This window comes from Aquila chrysaetos, chromosome Z, assembly GCF_900496995.4.
Source record: "Aquila chrysaetos chrysaetos chromosome Z, bAquChr1.4, whole genome shotgun sequence".
NCBI lineage: Eukaryota > Metazoa > Chordata > Aves > Accipitriformes > Accipitridae > Aquila > Aquila chrysaetos.
In genome coordinates this window covers 77995798-78019182 of record NC_044030.1, presented here as the reverse complement: position 1 = coordinate 78019182, position 23385 = coordinate 77995798, and the positions used below count along the sequence as shown (strand labels likewise).

Below are 23385 nucleotides of genomic sequence, written 5' to 3'. Positions count from 1 at the left end.
AGTGAACAGAGCATATTGCCTCTCATTTTCTGGCAGTTTATTATACAGCGGGGCCTCTTCAGCCCGTGTCACCTCCTCCTCTGGCGACATTCCAAATTTTTGCCTTCTGGCCAGTCCATGATCACTTCCACAATTCCTGGGCGACTGGGGTTTCCTATGCGAGCCCATTGTGTGATCAGTGCGGCCCACTTACTCCACGTGGCATCAGTTGCATGATGTGTAGAGGAGACCTTCCCTTTGAACATCCAGCCCAGCACTGGCAGTCGGGGTGCTAAGAGGAGCTGTGTTTCAGTACCAACCACTTCTGAGGCGGCTCGAACTCCTCATATGCTGCCAGTATCTCTTTTTCAGTTGGAGTATAGCGAGCCTCGGATCCTCTGTATCCCCGACTCCAAAACCCCAGGGGTCGACCTCGGGTCTCCGCAGGTGCTTTCTGCCAGAGGCTCCAGGTAGGGCCATTCTCCCCAGCTGCAGTGTAGACCACGTTTATAACATCTTGTCCTGCCCGGACTGGCCCAAGAGCTACTGCATGAACAATCTCCCTCTTAATTTGTTCAAAAGCTTGTCGTTGCTCAGGCCCCCATTTAAAATCATTCTTCTTCCGGGTAACTTGGTAGAGAGGACTTACAATTTGACTGTAATTTGGAATATGCATTCTCCAAAAGCCCACAACACCTAAGAAAGCTTGTGTTTCCTTTTTATTAGTCGGTGGGGACATAGCTGCTATTTTGTTGATCACATCCATAGGGATCTGACGACGCCCGTCTTGCCATTTTACTCCTAAGAACTGGATCTCCTGTGCAGGTCCCTTGACCTTACTTTCTTTATGGCAAAACCAGCCTTCAAAAGGATTTGGATTATTTTCTTCCCTTTCTCAAAAACTTCTTCTGCCGTGTTGCCCCATACGATGATGTCATCAATGTATTGCAGGTGCTCTGGAGCTTCACCTTTTTCCAGTGCAGCCTGGATCAGTCCATGGCAAATGGTGGGGCTGTGTTTCCACCCCTGGGGCAGTCGATTCCAGGTGTACTGGACACCCCTCCAAGTAAAGGCAAACTGTGGCCTGCACTCTGCTGCCAAAGGGATGGAAAAAAATGCATTAGCAATGTCAATTGTGGCATACCACTTAGCTGCCTTTGATTCCAGTTCATATTGAAGCTCTAACATATCTGGCACAGCAGCGCTCAGCGGTGGCGTGACTTCATTCAGCCCACGATAATCTACTGTTAGTCTCCATTCCCCATTAGATTTCCGTACGGGCCATATGGGACTATTAAAGGGTGAGTGAGTCTTGCTGATCACTCCTTGGCTCTCCAGTTGGCAAATCAGCTTATGGATGGGGATCAGGGAATCTCGGTTGGTGCGATATTGCCGCCGGTGCACCGTCGTGGTAGCGATTGGCACCTGTTGTTCTTCAACCTTCAGCAACCCCACAACCGAAGGGTCTTGAGAGAGACCAGGCAGGGTAGACAGCTGTTCAATCTCCTCCGTCTCCAATGCAGCTATACCAAAAGCCCAACGGTACCCTTTTGGGTCCTTGAAATATCCCCTCCTGAGATAATCTATACCAAGGATGCATGGGGCCTCTGGGCCAGTTGCAATGGGGTGTTTATGCCAGTCATTCCCGGTTAGACTCATTTCAGCTTCCAATACGGTTAGCTCTTGGGATCCCCCTGTCACACCAGAGATACAGATGGGTTCTGCCCCTTTATAACTTGATGGCATTAGGGTGCATTGTGCACCAGTGTCTACTAGAGCCTTATATTCCTGTGGGTCTGATGTGCCAGGCCATCGAATCCACACTGTCCAGTAGACTCGGTTTGTCCCTCTCCTCCACCTGGCTGGAGGCAGGGCCCCTCTAATCCTGGTTAGAATATTCGTTACTCACTTTTCGCACACGTGAATCAGAAGGTCCCTTCAAGAGGATCAGAAATGTGATCAGCCCATCTACTGCAATCTGGGGGACTCCTCACAGGAAACTGGAGCAGCAGTTTTCCAAGAAGAATCCTCTTTTCTGGTTGCTTTTTCTCGCAACTCCCGTACCCCTGCATCCAGGACTGAGGTAGGTTTTCCATCCCACTTCCTCCTGTCCTCTCCATGGTCACGCGGGTAAAACCACAGGTTAGCCCGTCGTGTGTACTTTCTCTCTCCTCTCTCTTGGGCAGAGGAATGCTCTACTCCTAATAGCTGCGATGCGGGCCTGTACAGGTGGGGAGGAGGACATATCCACTTTGAATTGCTGGAACTCTCGGGACAATTCCTCTACAGCCGAGACACAGGCCCGTAGGGAGGAAGAGATACTTCCTTCGTATTGCCGGAGTTGGACAGCCCAATTCATCCACCGTTTTGTCCATGGCCTTCTTTCCAGGACATTACTGCCAATGAGTTGGCATAGGTTGGTGGTGCACTTCGTAGAAACTTCCGCCACATGGGTTGTGTGCATTGGACTTCATCTGGGTCTATGGGTGACTGCGCATTTCTGGATCATTATAAATCACCTCCAGCACGGCTAATTCCCTCAGGTACTGGATACCTCTCTCCATGGTGGTCCACTTGCCTTGGTGACATGTAACTTCATCCTTGAAGGGGTATCTTTCCTTTACACCTAACAGAAGTCGCCTCCAGAGGCTGAGGACTTGTGTTTTTCTCCCAATCGCCTGTCGATGCCCCCCTTCCTAGACAGAGATCCCAACTGCTTGGCTTCCTACCCTCTAATTCCACACTACTAGCCCCATTATCCCAGCATCGGAGCAGCCAGGTAAACAATGTGCTCACCTGGGTGGCGGCTAAAATCTTTTCGCATGTCACGCAACTCACTCAGGGATAGAGATCGGGTGATTATTCCAGGTTCTGCCTCTTCCTCCTGTTCTCGTGATGACCCTGGTTCACCTTCATCTCTCACTGAGCGAACTGATTTCTTTGTGTGTTTCTTTTTCCGTACAGGGGCGACTGATACCGGCACAGGTTGGTTCTCTGGTTTAGCTGCAGTATCTGTCACCGGGGTAGGGGTAGCCACGGTGACTGTTGCCGGGGTAGGGGTAGCCACGGTGCCTGCTGTCGGGGTTGGGGTAGCCACGGTGCCTGTTGCCGGGGTTGGGGTAGCCACAGTGCCTGTTGCCGGGGTGGGGTAGCCACGGTTGCCTGTTGCCGGGGTTGGGGTAGCCACGGTGCCTGCTGTCCTGTTTTCCATCTTTTCCCCCTTTTCTCCCCTGAGGGTGCTGCCTAATATCAAGCAGTGTTTGGTAGATACTGGCCAGGGGCCCAGCACAGTGCAGCGAGTTGTACATCTTTGGAATAGCCACAGCATTTTCTTTCAAATATTCTACCACTTCATGAGGGTTCTGTAGTTGTTCGGGCGTGAACTTCCAAGCCACTGGGGGTGAGAAGTTCTCTAGATACCTGCCCATATCCTCCCACATGCCGTGCCACCCATGAATATCCAGCTTTGGGGCAGATCTCTGGGTGGTACTCTTAAAGAGCCTTTTTGTAGCCTAAACAAGAGCTGAACATATTCAGGAGGCATAGCACTAACAGCACACTGGCTTGTGCATCCCAAGGATCTTCAAAGTTCTCAAAAGCTGTTGTAATAGTCGGAAGGAGAAAAGGCAGGCGAACGGACGGGGGGAAGTATCCCCCCCTAACTCCCCCCATGGATTGGCTGTAATTACCAATAAAATCCGATAGAAGGTGCCCAAAGTATGGAAATGATATCACTGCCTCATACAGATACCAGCTTAATCTCATGACCAGTGATGTAATCATTTCACAAGTCGACATTGCCCAGTACAGCAAAATGATAATCCCAATCACTCTCCCAGAGGTGAGAAAACGTAACTACAGGCAATACATAGAGCATATAAGGACTTACAAAACGCCACCATGTAAACAAATTAATCAACATTGTGACTAACATCTATTTATCTAATATAAGGAATGCGTATGACAAATTTGTTCAACACGCTCTGGCCAGATCTGTCGTTATCTCAACCCTTCGTGCCCCACGTTGGGCGCCAAAAAGGACTGTCGTGGTTTCAGCCCAGCCGGTAACAAAGGACCACGCAGCCGCTCGCTCACTCCTCCCGCCCCCCTCCGGTGGGATAGGGGGAGACGGAGGAGAGAAAAGAAAAAAAACCTGGAACCTCGAGGGTTGGATAAGGGCAGTTTACTGGGACAACGCAAAAAAAGTTACAACAACAACGACGGTACTAATGAAAGGGTATACAGAAAAGAGTGATGCACAGTGCAACTGCTCACCACCCGGGACCCGACGCTCCGCCACTTCCCCCACCGAAAGTCGAGAGCAGGAGCACCCTCCCCCCGGCCCACTCCCCATGTATATACTGAGCATGATGTCACATGGTATGGAATAGCTCCTTGGCTAGTTCAGGTCAGCTGCCCCGGCTATGCCCCCCCCACCTCCCAGGTTCCTGTAAAAATTAACTCTATCCCAGCTGAACCCAGGACACTGTGGAACATTAAAGTTCAGTTTGTTGTATGTAATGGAGTTTCTTCAAATCAGTAGTCATTCAAGGCAGTACTGGGAGGTTCATGTGACACTTGTAACATGACTTTTCATGCTATAGAAACTTCAGCTTTTAGAAACTCAGCCTTTATCTTCTTGGATAATCTTTCAGATAAGAGGGTCCTGGGGAATTCCATTTTTCCTTGAGCTTTTTATTCAGTCTTGCCACGTGTAAGGTTGACGTACAGAATAAGAAACAGCTCACTTAAATACATGGTTAAGAATTAATTAAAATAGCTTATCAAAACTTAATTGTTAGATGGTCTTCTTTCCTGTGGCCCAGTGATCCTGTTGCAAGACAATTAATTTCTTTATTAGATAGCTGCCAGCTCTTCAGCAGTTGTTCTTGTATCTGTGAATGGTCTCTGTGAACACACTGAACTGCTTGTGTTTTGAGTCTATTTCTCTATTCTGCTTTCTAAACCAGACTGGCAAAGACACTGCTTGGAGCTAGAATTCAACCTGTCTTAAATATTTTTTAGAACACTATGGTATGGTGGAACATGCTCGTGGCCTTCAAAATAACAAAATCAAAACAACAAAAACAAAAAATGGTGCTGTAAGCTGGCTGGCTAACTTGTCTACCCTTTTGAGTACCCTCTCTTCCTAATGACACCAGTGACACTGTCACAGTACTGTTTCTGAGGAGTAGTGGAGCAACTTCCTTGGCTTATTATGCCATAAGAAATCAGCAGGGCAATTGTTTCAGTCTTCTCCAGGGTTGTTAACAATCTCACTAAGTGAATTTTGACTTACTGTAAAGCATCTACTCCCACAGGTACCTTCAGCTCAGTGTCTCTGGCACGCTAATGAAATTGGTCAAGATAGTTGATGCGTCCCTTGTACTTATTTGAGCTGCTTATTAGAGGTTAGAGGGCTGTTGTTGAATCACAGAATGGTTGAGGTTGGAAGGGACCTCTGGAGATTGTGTCCAAACCCCCTGCTAAAGCAGAGCCACCTAGAGCAGGTTGTTTAGGACCATGTTCAGATTCAGATGAAGGTGGGAACATAGGGTGTGGGTGGAGAGAAAGGAACCCTTTTTCCTGTCTTGAAGGGTATTCTTAGCATACACCTGTAACTATGCCTAAGTATGTAACTTCAAATGCTCTCCTGTCATTTGAGTAATTGCAAGTTCAATCTTAAGTTCTAGTAATTAGTGGCATCTAGAAATGCATCTCTCATCTGTTGCACAAAAAGTGTGGGTTATACCAAATGCAGTATGTTAATATTGCTGTTGTATTGTTATTGTCGCTATACAACTTGAAAGCTTTTAACTCCAATTTCTGAAAGTTACTGAAGTGTGGTTTGGGTGACCACAAAAACTAAGTTCCACTTGGTTTCAAAACTGTTCCCCATTCAAAACTGGTAACTGGTTTTATCTGAAATGTTTCTATTTTGCTACCAAAGTGGAGGACATTTCTATGAGTTGGCCAGTGATTTCCATGTTACACGAAAGCAGGGAGAAATCTTAGTCTTGTACTAGTTCCTTGGGCCAGGAATATCATGTGGTGTGCAGTGTCAGAGATCAGACTGACGGGTACAGTTTTGCCAGGACTATTCTCAGAACTTCCTCAATATGCTTTTAACTGCTAAAAGGGTGAAGTGGCTAACAGCTATATTAAATAACAGTTCAAAAAAAACTTTCATTGCTTCACTTGAACATGTGACTATTGAAACAGTGGCTTGCATAATACTTTCTATGTGTAGGTTTTGCTTTTTGCTTTAGAATTTGCCATTTAAAACAATTTGCAGTGTGTTCAGGCAGAAGGTTCAGCTGTTCACAAAAAGAAAAGGGTTCTTGGCTTTCTGGATCAAATTTTAACTTCACTAGACTAGTACTGTTCAGATTGGGCTGGAACAAAGTGAATACTATGTGCATCAGCATTTTGCCTCAAAGACTCTTTACCATCAAATGTTGTGAAACACTTGGTGTGTTTCTTAATGTGTGCTTGCAGGTTTTGTAGCAGAGTTATATTCAAGATGAGGTTATAGCAGTGGTTGTTATTAAAAAATCAGTATGTTGGGAAGAAACTAGAAGGTTTTTATTCCTTAATCTAGCTGCTGAGGTTAAACTGGCAGTCTTCAATGCAATCCATCTAGTCTAGGTGCGCGTAGGGGTTTTTTTACTTGTGCTTGTACCCTCTGTGGCTAGTATCTATTTCAGGCAAAGGTGGCAGCTATGCAAGGGGAGGTATCTACCTCTTACTGTGTCAATAGGTCTAATAAGACAAGTATTTGCACAGTGAGCAATTTGGGCAGTGAGGTCGGTGCAGAGAGGTAATCCTGCTTCGCTTGGATCATCCTGCTTAGAGCAGGACTTGTGCCAGTGAGACTAAGTAGAGCATAGTAGCAGCAGTCAGACCAGACTCTGAGCAGTTGGGAGCTCTAGTTGTCTTTGATCTGGCCATGATTTACCACTCCCAGTGCAAAGGCTGCCACTGTTGCTATTTCTGCATAAGCAAACACTTTGGCATATCCATGTTCTCAAACTGCCAGCTGAAGTACAATTTGGATGCTGTGTTGCAAATAGTGGTATTGGTGGCCAGTGAGGTGCCATGTGGATGCTGTGCTGTGTGATGCTTGAATGCGTGCTTCTCAGTAACCATCAGTGAAAATAGTATCATATTCTGCCTGGAGTGTTTTTTCATCCTGGTGGTGCAGGTGGGATGTAGGTTATTCAGCATGATGGTTTCAAAGCTGGAGGAAACACCACCTGTGTCCTAACAGGACTCTGGGACCAGCCAGTGCAGTGCCTAGTATGAGAGCTCAAGTGATGACAGCATATAAACATTTAACTCCAAATTAACAGGATGTTCCTGTTTTCAAAAGCTGCTCTTCCTTTTGGAGTCTGTGACTGCCTTGTAGATGAGTCAACAGCGAAGGAACACAAACAGTACTTAAACTGTCATCTGAGTATGAAAATGGGTCAGATAAAAATGGCAAGTCACAGCTGACTGAGCAAGAGGTTAGTTGCTGAACACATCTTAGATGTTGCCACTAATGTCTTTTTGGATCTGCAACACTCAAAGCAAAGTTACAAATGAATGCTAGAGGAACACTAGTGATCCAAGAGACCCCTTTCAGTTAATTGAAAAACTGAGTGCAATTTATATTGTGGGTTTTCTAATACTTCTTCACAGCAGTTCAAGGAATACTAAACCTATAGTCTGGCTTCTTGGAGGTGGTTGAGCTCTAAGTGATTCTGCCTCATGAGTTTGCAGGGTGCCTGAAGAGTTTTGTCCTAAAAGACTTTTTAAGTACCACATGTGATAGATATAAAGGACAGATGGAGGACCATGACATAGGTCTGAGGCATCTTGTTGGAGTGATCACACATTGGAAGCTGATTAGTTAGTTTGCGTGTTTCAAAAATCAGAATTGCTATGCTAAATAGTCTTGAGCTCTTTCACTGTGTTTGGTGTCCTGGTTTTGGCTGGGATAGAGTTAATTTCTTCCTAGTAGCTGGTACGGTGTGTTTTGGATTTAGTGTGAGAATAATGTTGATACACACACTGATGTTTTAGTTGTTGCTAAGTAGCACTTATCCTAAGTAAGGATTTTTCAGTTTCCCATGATCTGCCAGCAAGCAGGTGTACAAGAAGCTGGAGGGAGCATAGCCAGGACAGCTGACCCAAACTAGCCAAAGGATATTCCATACCCATAGAACATCATGCTCAGTATATAAAACTGGGGGGAGTTGGCCAGGAGGCATGGATCACTACTTGGCATGGTCAGCACGGTGGTGAACATTGCATTGTGCATCACTTGTTTTTTCTGGGGTTTTTTGGTTGTTTTTTTTTTAAATTATATTCCTTTTCATTACAATTATTATTATATTTTTATTATTATTATTATTATTGTTAGTATTACATTTATTTTACTTTAGCTATTAAACTGTTCTTATCTCAACCCATGAGGTTTACTTTTTTTCCTGATTCTCTCCCTGTCCCACTGGGTGGGGGGGGAGTGAGTGAGCGGCTGTGTGGTGCCTAGTTGCTTGTCTGGGCTTAAACCACAACATTTCATTAAAGGGAGTGTCTAGACTTTGGGTCACTTTGCCCTTGTGACCACTTCTGTCCAAAATATTACTTCCTACTTGTATGCCAAAACCTGGATTTTAGTTTGTCTTAGCTGTTCTAAAGCTGGGTTATTTAAAGCTGTTTTGAATATGACAAAAAGTGATGGATCTTTTTATAGAGACATAACAGAAACGGTGTTCAGGAGCGTTTCCAGCTTCCAGTGTGTAGGCATAGTCTTGTCACAAGGGAAGCTAAAATGTTGGGTATATTGACTTCAAATCTGTCGATTGTTGTGTTGTGGGTTTGTGTGTTTGGGTTTTTTGGTTTTTTTTTTTTTTTTAATAGTTATGAGCTAGAACAGTAAAAAAAAAAAAAAAAAAAAAAAAAAAAAAAAAACCAAAAAAAAACCCAACCAAAAAACACCACCAAAACTGAGGCAATGAAGTCTGAGCAGATTCAATGTATTTCTGATCAAGCAACTTCCTTTGTATTTAGTCACCTGGTGTAGCTGGGGCAGCAGACATAAAATAGCTCCCAAATACAGAAATGTGAGTCTTAATTGAATGCATTAAACTCGTAAGGTTTTTTTGATACAGTTTCTGCTTTTGATCTTAGGGCCTTTCAGTTATCTTGATGATGTCCCATTTAAGATAGGAGACAAATTCAAAATGCCAGCAAAGGTTGGATTACCCATTGGTTTTCTGCCTGCCTGATACTTCTCAGCTTGTCAGAGAAGCCCAGGTAAGTGATGTGTTTCGCCTTTCTGCTCTCTTCCCCCTCACCAACATGCGGTGCTGTAAATGGCAAGTAGTCACAGTTTGCACGTGTGTTCAAATGTTAATCTTGTTGGTCCTGTAGTGTCATTTTGTATGCCAGGCAGTAGTTGTGGAAGATCTGTTAGAATGTATAGAAAGATAAAAATATGATAGGCAGTGCAAAAAGCTTCTACTTCTCATCACTTTAAAAATCCTAATAGCATTTATTTTAGTGTATCTACTTCAAAAAAGCACAATGTTTTTGTGTAATAGTTACAGGTCTAAATGTTACCCTGACTACATTTAGAGTAGCATTTTTAAGAGGAAAAAGTGGTAAGAACTGATACACCCATGCTATGGCATACTTGCAGAAGCTTGTATGAGAGTAGCAAGTGTTTCTGTGACCGTATTTTATGGGTTCTCACAATAGTGTGATGAAGAAACAAATTTCCCAGTTCTTGTTATCTGGGTATTTCTGAGTGGGAATTCTTTTCCAGCTGTAGGGCAAACAGGTTACAGCTTGGTACAGGATGGGCTTCCAGGTCTTTGAGGAGCATTTCTCTGTTACCATCAACTCTTGGTAGCATAAAATCAGTTGCTTTAGCATAACTGTTGAAAATCTAATCTCCCAATGCAGGTTGTGGTACATGAAATCTAATTGAACTATGTTTTCTCATTTGCATCCATGATTTTCCTTGGTCAGTCCAAACTGATGATTGCTTTCACTTTGGCTGCGAGATTGTTGTAGATGGTTCTGCCTTTTTTTTTTTTTTTTCCCTTTTTTTTTTTTTTTCCTGTCCTGCAACTCATCCACTGGAGAGCTGAATATCTCAATTACCCTACATTATGGCTTTTTCATATAACCATTAAATGATTACCTTATTGTCCTAATACACATATTTCCACCCAGTTAAGCTGGTGTGGGAGAGATAAAGGAGGCTCTAATGTCCTATTGCTGGCTTCGTTGTGCTATATCTCAGTTTTCCTGCCCAAGCTGAGGCTCCAGTGTAGTATGCCCAATTGGACTGCAGCACCTTGCATAATATGATGCAACTATGTAGACTATGCATCTGGCAGTGCAATTTGACTTCTTTTACAGCTGTAGTGAGAGCTGTTTAAAAAAAAAAAAGAGGTGCAGGGAAGCAAAATTGACCCAAGCCATACATTTTTATCTAAATACCCCCCATTTTTTAATATTAAAAAAATATGGCTTTGGGCAATTTTGGTGCATATATATGAAAAAAAACATATACACACACAAAAAACCCCAACTACGATAGCTCTGCTCAGATAGCAAAGAATGTGTAATGAGTAGCACCTGCAGAGCACTTCTGCCAGTGGGTTGTTTTTCAGCAAGAGTCACCTTGCTGATAAATTGTATATCACACCTCTTGGAGTCTTAGAGCCAAGGTAAGGGAAAACTTATACAGTTGAGATAACAGGTCTCCAGGATCTCACTGGAGCCCGCTATAGGATAGGATGTGATGCAACACATAGCGAGTCCCAGAAAAGCCTAGTTAGAGACCTAGCAAGCCTTGCTGGCTTGTTGCTCTTTAGAGCTAGGAATTTGTATGACCTAGCAGTCCCATGGCAAGAGCACTCCTGTTTGGTTATGTGTCATTATCCTGGCAAGGATATCTTATGACTTCTGTGAGTCACAGGTAGGTTATACCCTGGACTTAGCTTGTAGGCTGTCTTCTCCAAACATTTTGTGGTTATTTAAAGAGCATTTGAGGCTCTTCATTATTCCAAAGATACTAAACTTCTAAGTAGATTTAGTCTGTTCAGAACTTTGTCCTCTCAACCAAGCCACTACGGTGGCCAGTAAACTCATAATGAGTAGCTTACAAATGCTTTCCTGTGCTAACCTGGCCCTGAAGGAACTTATGTTTAAATGAGAAAAGCTCTTGGGATCCTGTCATGCCAGTAACTGCAGCAAAATCTGCTACTGCAGGTAGTTGTCATCATTGGTGTAGCCAGTATATCCCCTTAGGCTGGTGAGCCATTGGCACTGCATTAAGAATACCAATACCTCTTAAACCAGTGGGTGTAAAACTCTAATATCAAGTCCCTTAGGAATCTCTTAGGGGGAACTGAGTAATACCGTGTTGGTCTTTGGATGCAAAAATACTCTGCTGCAGTCTTGAATGACTTGTGGAACTTGTGGACAGGGGGTAGTTCAGTGCTGTCAGATCTGGGTATGATTGTCCATCCAGTAACGCATTAGACTTCCTCTTGCTACAGTCATTGTCCTGGGGGGAGAGGGTAGGAGGGCTGTGAAACTGATCTTGGGATGATTGGTAGCTCTAAATCAAAGCTAAATATAGGAAGGAAGCAAAATATGATATTCTAATCCAGACTGTAGCCAGGTTTTGCTGCTGGAGGCAAAATGAACTACTTCTGGTGTCTCCTAGCTTTGTCAGTCTGTATGTTACAAGAGATGCTGGGAAAAAAATGATGCCTGTCTATGGTAGTTCATGTAGCTCTTATTCCATGTTACTTATGTTGCTGTTAGAAGTAGTGGCTATGATCCTTATAATTTTTTTTTTTTTTTCCTCTGCTTTCCCCTCCACCCCTTGGTCAGTATGACTTCTCACTGGAAAAGAAAACAATTGAGTGGGCTGAAGATACCAAAAAAATTCAAGCTGCCCAGAGAGAAGCTGAGCGCAAGGCAGAAGAAGCGCTAGCAAACTCAAAAGCAGCTCCAGAGGACAGCAACAAAATGGGGTTCTCAGAGGGACCTTGCCCTGAGGCCATGCCTCCTCCTATTAACCCCATCCTTGCTAGCCTGCAGCACAATAATATTCTTACTCCCACGCCAGCCAACAGCAGCTCTGTGAAGCAAAAGGTTCTCAGTCCACCTCGTCCAAAAGCAGACTTCAACCCAGCTGATTTTGAATGTGAAGAAGACCCATTTGACAAACTGGAATTAAAAACTATTGATGATAAAGAGGAATTAAAAAATATTCTTGAAATTCATGTTGGTACTACTGGGCCAATTGTTGCCCAGCTGTTAGATAGTACCTTCGCCCAAAGGAGGGTCTGAGTCTGTGTTGCAAGATGAGGAAGTTCTGGCATCCATAGAAAGGGCCACGCTGGACTTCAAGCCCCTTCACAAACCCAATGGCTTTATCACTTTACCACAGTTGGGAAACTGTGAAAAGATGTCCTTGTCTTCCAAAGTGTCCCTGTCCCCTATCACTTCAGTGAGCAATATCAAATCCCTATCCTTTCCTAAACTTGACTCCGATGAGAGTGATCAAAAATCATCAAAGCTCACAAGCACTTTCCACAGCGCTACCTGTCTCCGCAATGGCACTTTGCTCAGCTCTTTGCAGACCTGTGCTCAGAGTAAAGCTAGTGAACTGAATGGACACCATAAGGTTGGTCTTTCCGCTCTAAATGAGGACAGTGGCATGGAGACATCAACAGTATCCTCGTCGTCCAGGCTGCCTTCCCTGGCTGTGCCGACAGTTTGTACAGAAGAAGAATCATCTCAAAGCACAGTGACTACGGTAAACATGCAGTGGATTAGAACTGGGGTTGCTGGGGAGAGGTGGAGGTGTCGGAGGCAAATGTTGCTTCTAAAATGTCCTGTGGCTTTGGTTTTAGGTTCATTTAATGGGAGTGGTGTGTAGATCCTCTTCATTTACATGGCAAATTGATCAATCAAACAGGTCTTCATGCTGGCAGTTCTGAACCTCAGATTATTACTCTGCAGGTTTCCCCCAAATGTGATATTTTTAGACCATTTCTGGTGGTTTTTCTTTCAGCTTTTACAGATCTTGTTCATAGTTGCACACCTTTGAGTGAAGCGTCTAAGATACCTTCTTTTGTACAGTCCCTGCATTCTGTCTTATCCAACTGAGATATATCAGATTCTGAACTGCTCTTAGGTTTTGAGCTAAATCTCTGCTAGATTTGTTCCTCAGCTTGCTTATTTATTTGCTGGAAATAATGGGAAATGCAGGCCTTTTCAAGGAATAGAAGCAATAACAGATTAAAAAACACAGATGTGCTGTGTCATTCAGGGAAGAAAAAAGTGCTTGCAGTTGACCCACAGTGATATAAATGTCTTTTTTTTTAAATTATTTTCTTCCTGAGATCCTTTTAAAATCTAACCTTTAAAAGGATGAAAATGATGGTGGTCTGAAATCTGGTATTTACCCTCTTACTTGTGAAGGAGGGTAGAAGGATTGCTTGGTGAATGCCAGTTTTGAAGATCACCTCAGATCTCTGACATTACAGTTCGTTGCTGTAGGGCTCTGAGACAGGAGTTTGATGCTTCATTTCCTCAAACTTATAGCAAGTTCTAAAATTACTTTGAGGACATTTAACTTCATGCCAGCTGTTGTCTTTGCCTCTTTGTGATTAAGAGCAAAGATTTGAGTAAGCTTGTGGGCTTTTTTTCCAAAGAACCCAAGATCTGGACAACAATACTCAGGAAGCCTAGTGTCAGGGTTTAACCCCAACCAGCAACTAAGCACCATGCAGGCAGTGGGATGGGGGAGAGAATCGGGGGCAAAAAAGTAGAACTCATGGGTTGAGATAAGAACAGTTTAATAGAACAGAAAGAAAGAAAATAATAATGATAATAATAACAATAATAAAATGACAGTAATAATAAAAGTATTGGAATATACAAAACAAGTCATGCACAATGCAATTGCTCACCACTCGCTGACCAATGCCCAGTTAGTTCTTGAGCAATGATCTGCCCCGCCCAGGCCAACCGCCCCAGTTTATATACTGGACATGACATCACATGGCATGAAATATCCCTTTGCCCAGTTTGGGTCAGCTGTCCTGGCTGTCTCTTCTTGTGCCCCTCCAGCCTTCTTGCTGGCTGGGCATGAGAAGCTGAAAAATCCTTGACTTAGTATAAACACTACTTAGCAACAACTGAAAACATCAGTGTGTTACCAACATTATTCTCATCTTAAGTCCGGAACATAACACTATACCAGCTACTAGGAAGAAAATTAAGTCTGTCCCAGCTGAAACCAGGACACCTAGTGAAAGCTGTATAGTCAAATCCTCTAGCTGGCTCTAAAATAATCTCGTTTCTTCTGTCCAATATAAGCAGTGGTTCTGTGGTCTTACTGGCATACTGTAGGTTTTTGTGTGACATCATGTGCTCTGAAACAAGTGATGCTGCTTCTCTCCTGTTGTTCTTTCTCCTCTTTTCAGGCTTAGGTAAATGCATTATTAATTGTGAAATACAGTATTCTGGCAACTGTGTATTCATCAGAGCACAGCAGAAAAGCTGTTTATTGAGTACTAGAACAAATTTAATACAGTAAACTTTGGCAGAAGCAGCAATGCGCTGAGCAACTGCTCACTGCTACAGATCACAGGTTTGAGAGGCGATTGTATTATCATACGTAGCTCGGAGGTGAAACCTCGAAGTATGACACATGACACATCTCTAGGAATCAACATGAAAGATCACTTACAACTAGATAGATGTACATGCAGATGGCCAAATTTTCACTCTAGCTGTTCAAATCTCTATGCTGGATTAAAATTTACTAAAGACCAAGAGGGAAGGTGTATTCTTGAGAATGCTGTAAGGGAAGATACAAACTGATAAACAAACAAAAAAATAGACTTACTAGGAGGAGTAATAAAGATCTTCATTTGAAACTTTCTGCTTTGGAAGTAGCAAACCAAGAAATAGGTATGCCAACAGAACTAGTTCTTTCTGTTTCAATTCCAAGACTTCAGAAGATATTTGTTTCATATTTCCACAATATGGTCCCAGTGGCTGGAAAATGACAGCTGAGCTGCAAGAAACTGAAGTAAATTCAACAAAAGTATTGAAGTAAATGTAACAAAAATCCTCAGAGTATGAAAATGATAGAAAGAACTCACAGTCATGCCTGTGGCTGGGACCAGTAGGGTCACACATCTATTTTCTGCAAGGTTACACAAGAATAAGCCTGTCCTTTTTAGAAAGCCTCAGGACAGTTATATGTCCCAGCATATCCTACAGTGATTTTTATATATAAATTTTTTTCTCACAAGACTAGAAATTGTAACTTTGGATTTGGAGCTACCACTGGAGTTTATGCTTTACCAGTGAATTGGATCTAGGGTTTTTTGGATGGAAATAAACTTGTGATTTCTCTGAGGCTGCACTGATTCTGTCCTGAGTGGTCCCCTCTCCTCTGTTTTTTGAAGGTCACTGATTTGCTTTTTGCAGCATTGGTAGAGGGAGAAATGACTAGTGAAGACAACAGGTTGGAGTTCAACAAAGCTGGTCAGAAACCTAAGTAGCACAATGCATTTTATTTAGAGAAATCTCTGGTTATTGGAGGATGGGGCACTCCTGGTGGACCATTCGGAATATATGCCGCTGCCCATAGCATGATGTGTGCACGCATACCAGATGCAGGCAGGGCTCACGGCCTCTGTATGAAGTCCCTAAAATAAGGCACAGTGTGCAAGCACATACTGAAAGTGCTGCATGTCTGCTTCTTGAAGGGCACTGAAGTGGAAGTTTGAGACATAACATAGCATGACTGCTGAGTGACCAGTCCTGGTGTTGTCCCCTGCAATTCCTTTAGGTGTTTCCCTCCTCTGCTGGAAGACACTGACCACAAGCACAGGTTGTCAACCTGACGCAGGTTGAGAAGGAAGAGTTGGTTTTCCCAGACTCTTGAATCTCTGGTGTCAGAAGCAGTTTTGGTTTTCCTGGCTGCAGCACCAATAACAAAGCATCATCCTTCAATTTGGTAACCAGCTGATTTCAGGGCTACTCCAGACCCCCATTTCATAGAATATGTATCCCATATTCTAGTGCTTTTTGCTCTGGCAGAAGTGCCTGGAGAGGGTGCGTGCAAAGAGCTTTGAACCCCTCTACCGCCATGAGGAGAGGTTCTTGGGTAAACCAGTCCATCAAACTGAATATGATTTCTCAGGCTTTGTCTCCTAGAAGAGAAATTCTTACCCTGGAGATGAAAATGGTCAGAAATGCAGAACAAAACCTCTTTGGTGGTGGTTTGGGGTTTTTTTTTTGCAAATAAGTGGAATTTTTCAAAATCCTAATAGATTTTTTCAGAACTGTTTTTCTATAAAGAGTCTTTTGTTGTTTAGTTTGGGCCCGAAGAAGGCCTTTCTGAAGAAAGTGGACAAGCTTTCAAGCAGTCTGTGTTGGCATAATAGGTATCAAGAAATGCAAAAAACTGAGGCTCTTGGTTCAAAGTAATTTCTTGTAGTCTTTCCTAATTTGATTTAAAATGCAGGAGGACTTTTAAATGGATGAATTGAAATGTGCAGATTTGATGGGGCAAAGTGCTGCCTTTGCGCTGCTGTTATCTTGGGCAAAGTAGTATAAAGCGGTGGGTTGCTTCTGCCTTCTGGCAGCCCGGTTCCGTAGAAATGGAGCAGGTGTACAGCAGGGAATGTTACCCAGCCTTGTTGGCATACTGGAAATAGGAACAAGCGTTGGGTGTTGGTAGAAAAATCACATACTCTTTTTAGCAAGTGTGCCACGTTGCTCATATATGGTATATGAAATGCAGTGCTTTGAGAGTAGAAAAGGGGTATATGTTTCTCTTGCCCCTTCTCATGGTCAAAAAGTCAAGGCACTGTCACTTGGACTGCATAGCACTGGGTCAAGAGCTGAACAGGAGCCAGCGTGTTACACTGAGCTGTATGAACATGTAGCAGTCACAGTGACAGAATAAACAAGCTTACAATTATTATGAGGAGGGATGCGTCCTTCTTGAAGCAGAATCTGTTTGTAGAGTGCTGAGAGAAGAAATGATCCTTATGATGGCTATTCTATAACTACACACAACTGCGTAATGTCTGCATCTCACACATGGAAGCCTGATAAGACCCTAAGTCTCCCTAGTATGGTAGACTTATTCCCAGATCTCTCCCATAAAACCCTTCTTCCCCAGCTGTAGCAAATTCTGCTCACTGGTGCATAATGTTTATAGTCATCTTATTCGTTTGTTGTCCAACAGGTACACCCAGACTACAAGGAAACAGAAATCCCTGTGGTAAGTTCCCAAATACCTGTGTGCTTGCACTGGATCGTGTTTCTTAGAATCTCCAGAAGTCGTGTTCCTTTGAGTACAGAAAATAATAGGTGACAAGTAAACTTGGGGTGAAGGAAGCAATCTCCATGCTTCCTCTGAGGTACAGGGTTTGACTATATCATAAGAACCTTCAACTGTTGCAAAAGTTGGGTATTGAAAGGCTTTTGTCCCACCAGTAGGAGAGGGTATATTGCGAAGAATCTGGGTTGTTGATTGTTGTTTTGAGGGTAAAAAAAGAGTATGGTGGGAGTCAGACTATGTGCACTGCTTGGTTTCATCCGAACAGTGAGTAAATTCCCAAGGGCAGTCTAGAAAGCTTCTCAGATTAATTACATGGGGTATCCTGGTTCTGCAACAGTGACAAATAGGATGTGGGGATGCAGATGATGACCATCACCTCAGCCTCTGGGTTTTCCCCTTTTAGGTAATGCACCAAAATTTCCCAGTGTCTAAAGTGCCCAATAATACTAGCCGCACAAAGCGGTTGGGCGGCCCCACTCCTGAACTACAGCAGGTCCTCTCCGCTAGCGAGAGGCAGTGCATAGAGACAGTTGTCAACATGGGGTACTCACCTGAGAATGTCCTGAAAGCCATGAAGAAGAAGGGACAGAACTTAGACCAGGTAAGAGCTTGCGCAATGGGGAAGAAACCCTTGGTTGGATGCTGATTCTGCTGAGAAACAACCTTGGGTTTGCAAAATGGATAGGGGGGAATACTTTTATTCTAACAGGGGGTTGCAGCCTGTAGCCGCTGTGATATGAACTGCTAAAGAAGCTGTGACCTGGCAGTAAAGGCTCCCAAAACCAAAGAAGATAGTGTCTGCGCGTGTTTCTGATGAGAGACTGCTTGAGTCAGCCACGCCTGTGGGTGCTGGGTCGGAGCTGCGCTGAGCTTGGGATGGGCCCTTAGCTCCACGTGAAGCTGGGAGAGGTACCGGGTCCTCCCAGGAGCCACAAAACCTTCCAAAGGAAGCTTAGTGTGTCTCTACGCCATGCTTAGTGCTGTGTGACAAAAAAACCAGCCAATTTCCCTTGTTCTGAGCACAAGGGGTTATGATGCTGACGTCTCTCCTTGCAGAGAGATTAGCCCCTGCAGGCTTAAGGCAGCCTTGAAAGGCTCTCGCAAGGCACCACTGACCGACTTCCTTTTGTGTGCTCTGGTTGTGGTGCTTCCTGCCTCATGTGTTGCCTCAAACACTTGCTAAAACCAGGTCATGTAGCATAAAGCACTACAGGGTGAAGCGTGGCTCTGGGTCTTGGATCCGCTTCAAACAAACATTTTAAAGCAGGGAGAGCATGGCCAAACTTTCCGTGCTGACCCTAGGCAGGCTGTGTGCTGTGCAGAGCATCGCCTGGCGGGACTGTGCCTGGGGAGGAGGAGTGTCCCAGTGACTTATGCTTGTGGAGCTGATTTGCTTGCCCACTACCTACGCATCGAAAGCTGTTTAAGCTGTGTGCTGGAGTGAACTGTAGTATCAAATGGAAAAAATGTCCCTTATGAGGGCGGTTTTAAATCCTGCTGTATTTGCGGGCTGCGTTCTTTTGCATACCTAGCATTACCTATCTGACCTTTTCCCATACCTCTCAAAGCTGAGGACAGGTAAGAAATTTGGCAGCGGTTTCTGGGTGTCTGAGCTGGGATTTTCAGCTCACTCACCAGTATGCTGAGTTGATCTTAAAAGGCTGGCTGCTTTCAGATAGCATCAGCTCTTGCAGCTGTCTGAGAGGAAGCTAAAAGCTGACACATCTTGACTGCTGGACCTACAGTTTAATTTTAAAAACTTGTAGTATAAAAAGCATAGTTAAACTTCTGCCTTCTGCTTGGTGATCAGGTACAGAAGGCTAAAGATAGGCTTCTTGAGACTGTTTTGACTAGAGTGGAAGATGACGTTCAGAGCTGGTGGGAGAGCACAGGAGGACAGAAGGGCTCATTTGTTTTCTCTGAACAAGCTCTTGCATAAAGAGCATCTCAACTCTACTAGGAAGGACTTTATCTCAGTCCCTGGTGAAGCCTGGGGTAGAGTTGTGCTCAACCCCTCTGCATAAACAGAGATGGTATCCAACCATGCACTGCAAATGCCACTCTGCAAACTTAGTTTCTTTTCTTCATTCCCCGCAGGTTTTGGATTACCTGTTTGCACATGGACAGCTTTGTGAGAAGGGCTTTGATCCGCTTCTTGTTGAAGCAGCTTTGGAAATGCACCAGTGTTCAGAGGAGAAGGTGAGGGCGCAATGTGCTAAGGAATAGAGAGAATGTGCCATGATGGGGAATTCCAGCAGCAGTTCCTCTGGCTGATGTAATTCTGGCTTTCATGGTAATGCTGCCTTGTTTCCAAAACTGACTGCTGAAGGACGTCCTTGCAGTGATAAAGTGAATGTGTGTTAAAGCATTAGCATTTTTATGGGGACAGGATTTTTTAAAGACCCTGCTTATTCTGGTTGTAATGTTTTGAACCCAAAGTTCTCTTGTGGGTGAGGTGCTTGGTCCAGAGACAGTTAATTTCAGAAGCAGCAAATTATCTTTCAAACCCTGCCAGCCTACCCTGGCCGTGAATTTTCTCCCTTGTACAAATGTATCTGCCTGGCTGCTCAGCAAATTGGGTTAGTGCGCTCTCTGGAAGAAGCTGGAAAATATGTTTTTTGGGGTCTGATTCATTGTCCAGCTGTCTTACCAGCACCAAAAGTACAGAGGCAGGAGTGGGTAGCAGAGGACAGCGGTATCTTTTAATGTCTGTTAGCCTTTAGAGGTGCAACCCAACCCCCCCCAGACATGTATGTGCCTTCCTGCCTTTCTTGGACTTAGTGATGAGCTTGCAAACAGAGGAACGACAGTGCGAAGATGGGAGAAGTGACTGAGTTTAGGAAATGCAGTTGCTACTGGCTTAACCCCAAAATTGGAAATGGCTAATCTCCTGATTGTCCATTTCAACCTGCTTGCTTGTTTTTGTTTTTTTTCTTACCCCTGGAGTGGAGTGGAGGCACTATAAATGGCAGAGAGTTCGTAAAAGTCTGATCAGTTGATTCATTTCTTGTTACTTTATTTTTTCAAAGCTCAGGGAGGATTCGTGGTTGATGTTGGTAGTATCGTACACAGTGTGTCCAATAGGATTTGTGCTAATCCCCCAAGTTTGCCCTAGATCTGAAGAGCCATTTTGATAGCAAGGGCTACTGTACTGTTCCCAAAGTCAAAGTAACTTTAAAAAAAACTCAGATGCAGCAGTAGCTGCTAGATGAGGGAGCAGGGTGCTATTGATCAGCATTTCTGGGAGCCCAAATTGGGCCAGGCTGATAAATTTCCTACTGGGAGAGAGACACCCCCACAGACTGAGCTTTGGTGCCCTTGCTAAAGAGGATTTTGGAAATGCAGGACTGCAGACACAGGGGACCGAAGGTGAGGCCCTGTGGGCTACTACATCCAGAGCTTCTGCCGGCTCTGGTGTGAGTGGACTTTCTCCAAACGGAGCTGGAATGGGCTGTACTTGGGGAGGAGAAATCCACCTCATGGGGTGCCCAGTCACTGAAGACTGGCTCTGTGCTAAACCTCCACCAAGCACTGATCCTCTTCTCTCTTGCAAATAATGGACTGTCTGTGTCTTTCAGATCACAGAACTTCTCCAACTAATGAGTCAATTTAAAGAAATGGGCTTTGAACTAAAAGACATTAAGGAGGTCTTATTATTACATAACAATGACCAACACAATGCTTTGGAAGATCTAATGGCCCGTGCAGGAGCCAGCTGAAAACACATTCCTGGATTCTCCACATGCAATGAAGCAGGACAAGCCCTGCCACCTTCATATCCAGTGTGACTTGCTCTCGGCAGGAAGGAGTCCGGCTTTTCACATACAAGGGAGAATGACTGAGCAAGCCCGCCCATGTGCATCACTCCAGCATTTCTTTTTCCACTGAGAGCCAACTTTCTTTCTTAAATTAAAATTGTAAAGTGTCCTTTCCTAACTTTTCTTTTTCCAGCTTGGCCACGGAGGGTTTAGACTGCCCAACCTCTACTGGAATTGTACGTAGGTAGAGACAGGAGTGATTTCTCCCCTGCCCTCACTGTTGCACTGGAGTTGGACAGAAGAATATCTGAAACTAGGATGCTTTGGTTCTTTGAAGTTGCTTTCATGGTGTCTGCTTGTACTGAATTACTTGACTGTATCATAGTCCAGATTAACTGGTTAAATTTGACCTTTAGTGCAATGGAGTTTTATTTTTTGGTTGAAAGTTAGTCTGTAACTTAGTAAAACACTGGTTCAGAAACTGTTGCTATGCATAAAGAGAGAAGCTGTTCCTCTTGTGTTTGTTTGGGTTTTTTACCCATGCATACAACACTTCTGCCACACATAAGCGTCCAATGCTGAGTGGTGTGTAAGTTCTCTTGAAACAGGTAAGCTGTGAACTCTACCTGGACCTGCAACTTGTGTTGGTTCTTGAACCTGAAGGCAGAGAGCTGGAGCTCAGTATTCTTAATCCCCCAGGTTTGTAGGATATTTAAGACAATGCCCTGCTAGGAAATCGGTTATCTTTTTGTTTTAAATAATACTCAGTGTGATGCAGGAGGTTTCTTTCAAGCACTTCCTTTAAAACAAATATACTCACTGCATTAGTTCCACTTTTCACACTGCTATATAAATACATAATAACATCTAGTACTGGAAATCAGGTTTTGGGTTGTTTTTGATAGTTCAAAGTATTACTTCGTACATTGTTCAAGTTCTAAATACATAAAATAGCAGTAGTCTTGAGGAATCTTTAAAGTAATTTGCTAAATATTTTGATTCTGCAGAAGAACAACTAATAAAACCCTCAAATAGAACTCCCAGTGTCATGGTTCCCATCTCTCATGCTCTTTGGCTTTAGCAGATGAAGAACTTGCTGGATCCTGCCTGTCTAGGTGCTGCCTGCTCCTGTAGAAACACAGGAACACTGTCTGTTGGGCAGAACAACCAGAGGTCTCTGGACAGGCAGATGGCTGCAATGGTGGAATGTGCTGCTTTTTTCTGTGACTTATTTTTGTTTTGTTGCAAAAACCAAGCCTAGGGATCCAGACTCATGTTAGAATGTGGTACTGGGAGCATTAACTTCGGGAGGGGAAAATGATTCAGCTTGTTGTCTCAGTTTAGGTTTTTCATTAGGAGGTTTTAGCTCATCAGGACCTGGAAGGAGATGGCATTTGTCTCCATTATGTTGTTAACTTTATATGACCAAAACATCTAATTTGGGTCCAGTGTTATCTCCTGGAATTCTCTGTGAGGTGCTCAACTATGTTAATTATATACCTTTACTTAAAACAAAATGATGCTGAGGAGAGATGTAGCTGGCAAGTATCTAGGAGATGTGGAGATGGATGATGAGTAGGACCAGGGCAGATTGCCTTGCATCATATCCTGTAGCATTGAGTTTCACCAGCTTATAGTGGTGGGGCTGAAATTAATGCTTGTGTCGTGGTTTAACCCCAGCCAGCAACTAAGCACCACGCAGCCGCTCACTCACTCCCCCCCCACCCAGTGGGATGGGGGAGAAAATCGGGGGAAAAAAGAAGCAAAACCCACGGGTTGAGATAAGAACAGTTTAATAGAACAGAAAAGAAGAAACGGATAATGATAATGATAACACTAATAAAATGACAACAGCAATAATGAAAGGATTGGAATGTACAAATGATGCGCAGTGCAATTGCTCACCACCCGCCGACCGGCACCCAGCTAGTCCCCGAGCGGCGATTCCCCGCCCTCACTTCCCAGTTCCTATACTAGATGGGACGTCCCATGGTATGGAATACCCTGTTGGCCACTTTGGGTCAGCTGCCCTGGCTGTGTCCTGTGCCAACTTCTTGTGCCCCTCCAGCTTTCTCGCTGGCTGGGCATGAGAAGCTGAAAAATCCTTGACATTAGTCTAAACACTACTAGCAGCAACTGAAAACATCAGTGTGTTATCAACATTCTTCTCATACTGAACTCAAAACATAGCACTGCACCAGCTACTAGGAAGACAGTTAACTCTATCCCAGCTGAAACTAGGACAGTATCCACCCCTTA

General features: G+C 44.0%; 1 protein-coding gene across 1 annotated transcript in view; it reads left to right on the top strand.

The window, feature by feature from the left end:
• Positions 1-22629, top strand: part of UBAP1 (ubiquitin associated protein 1) — a 64018-nt gene extending 41389 nt beyond the window's left edge. Inside the window, 8 exon segments of the mRNA XM_030003970.2 lie at positions 9157-9239; positions 9241-9282; positions 11881-12324; positions 12326-12811; positions 17273-17308; positions 17772-17969; positions 19466-19567; positions 20947-22629. Coding sequence (XP_029859830.1) covers positions 9157-9239; positions 9241-9282; positions 11881-12324; positions 12326-12811; positions 17273-17308; positions 17772-17969; positions 19466-19567; positions 20947-21087 — 1532 coding nt within the window. The 3' untranslated portion in view covers positions 21088-22629.
• Positions 22630-23385: the final 756 nt, after the last annotated feature.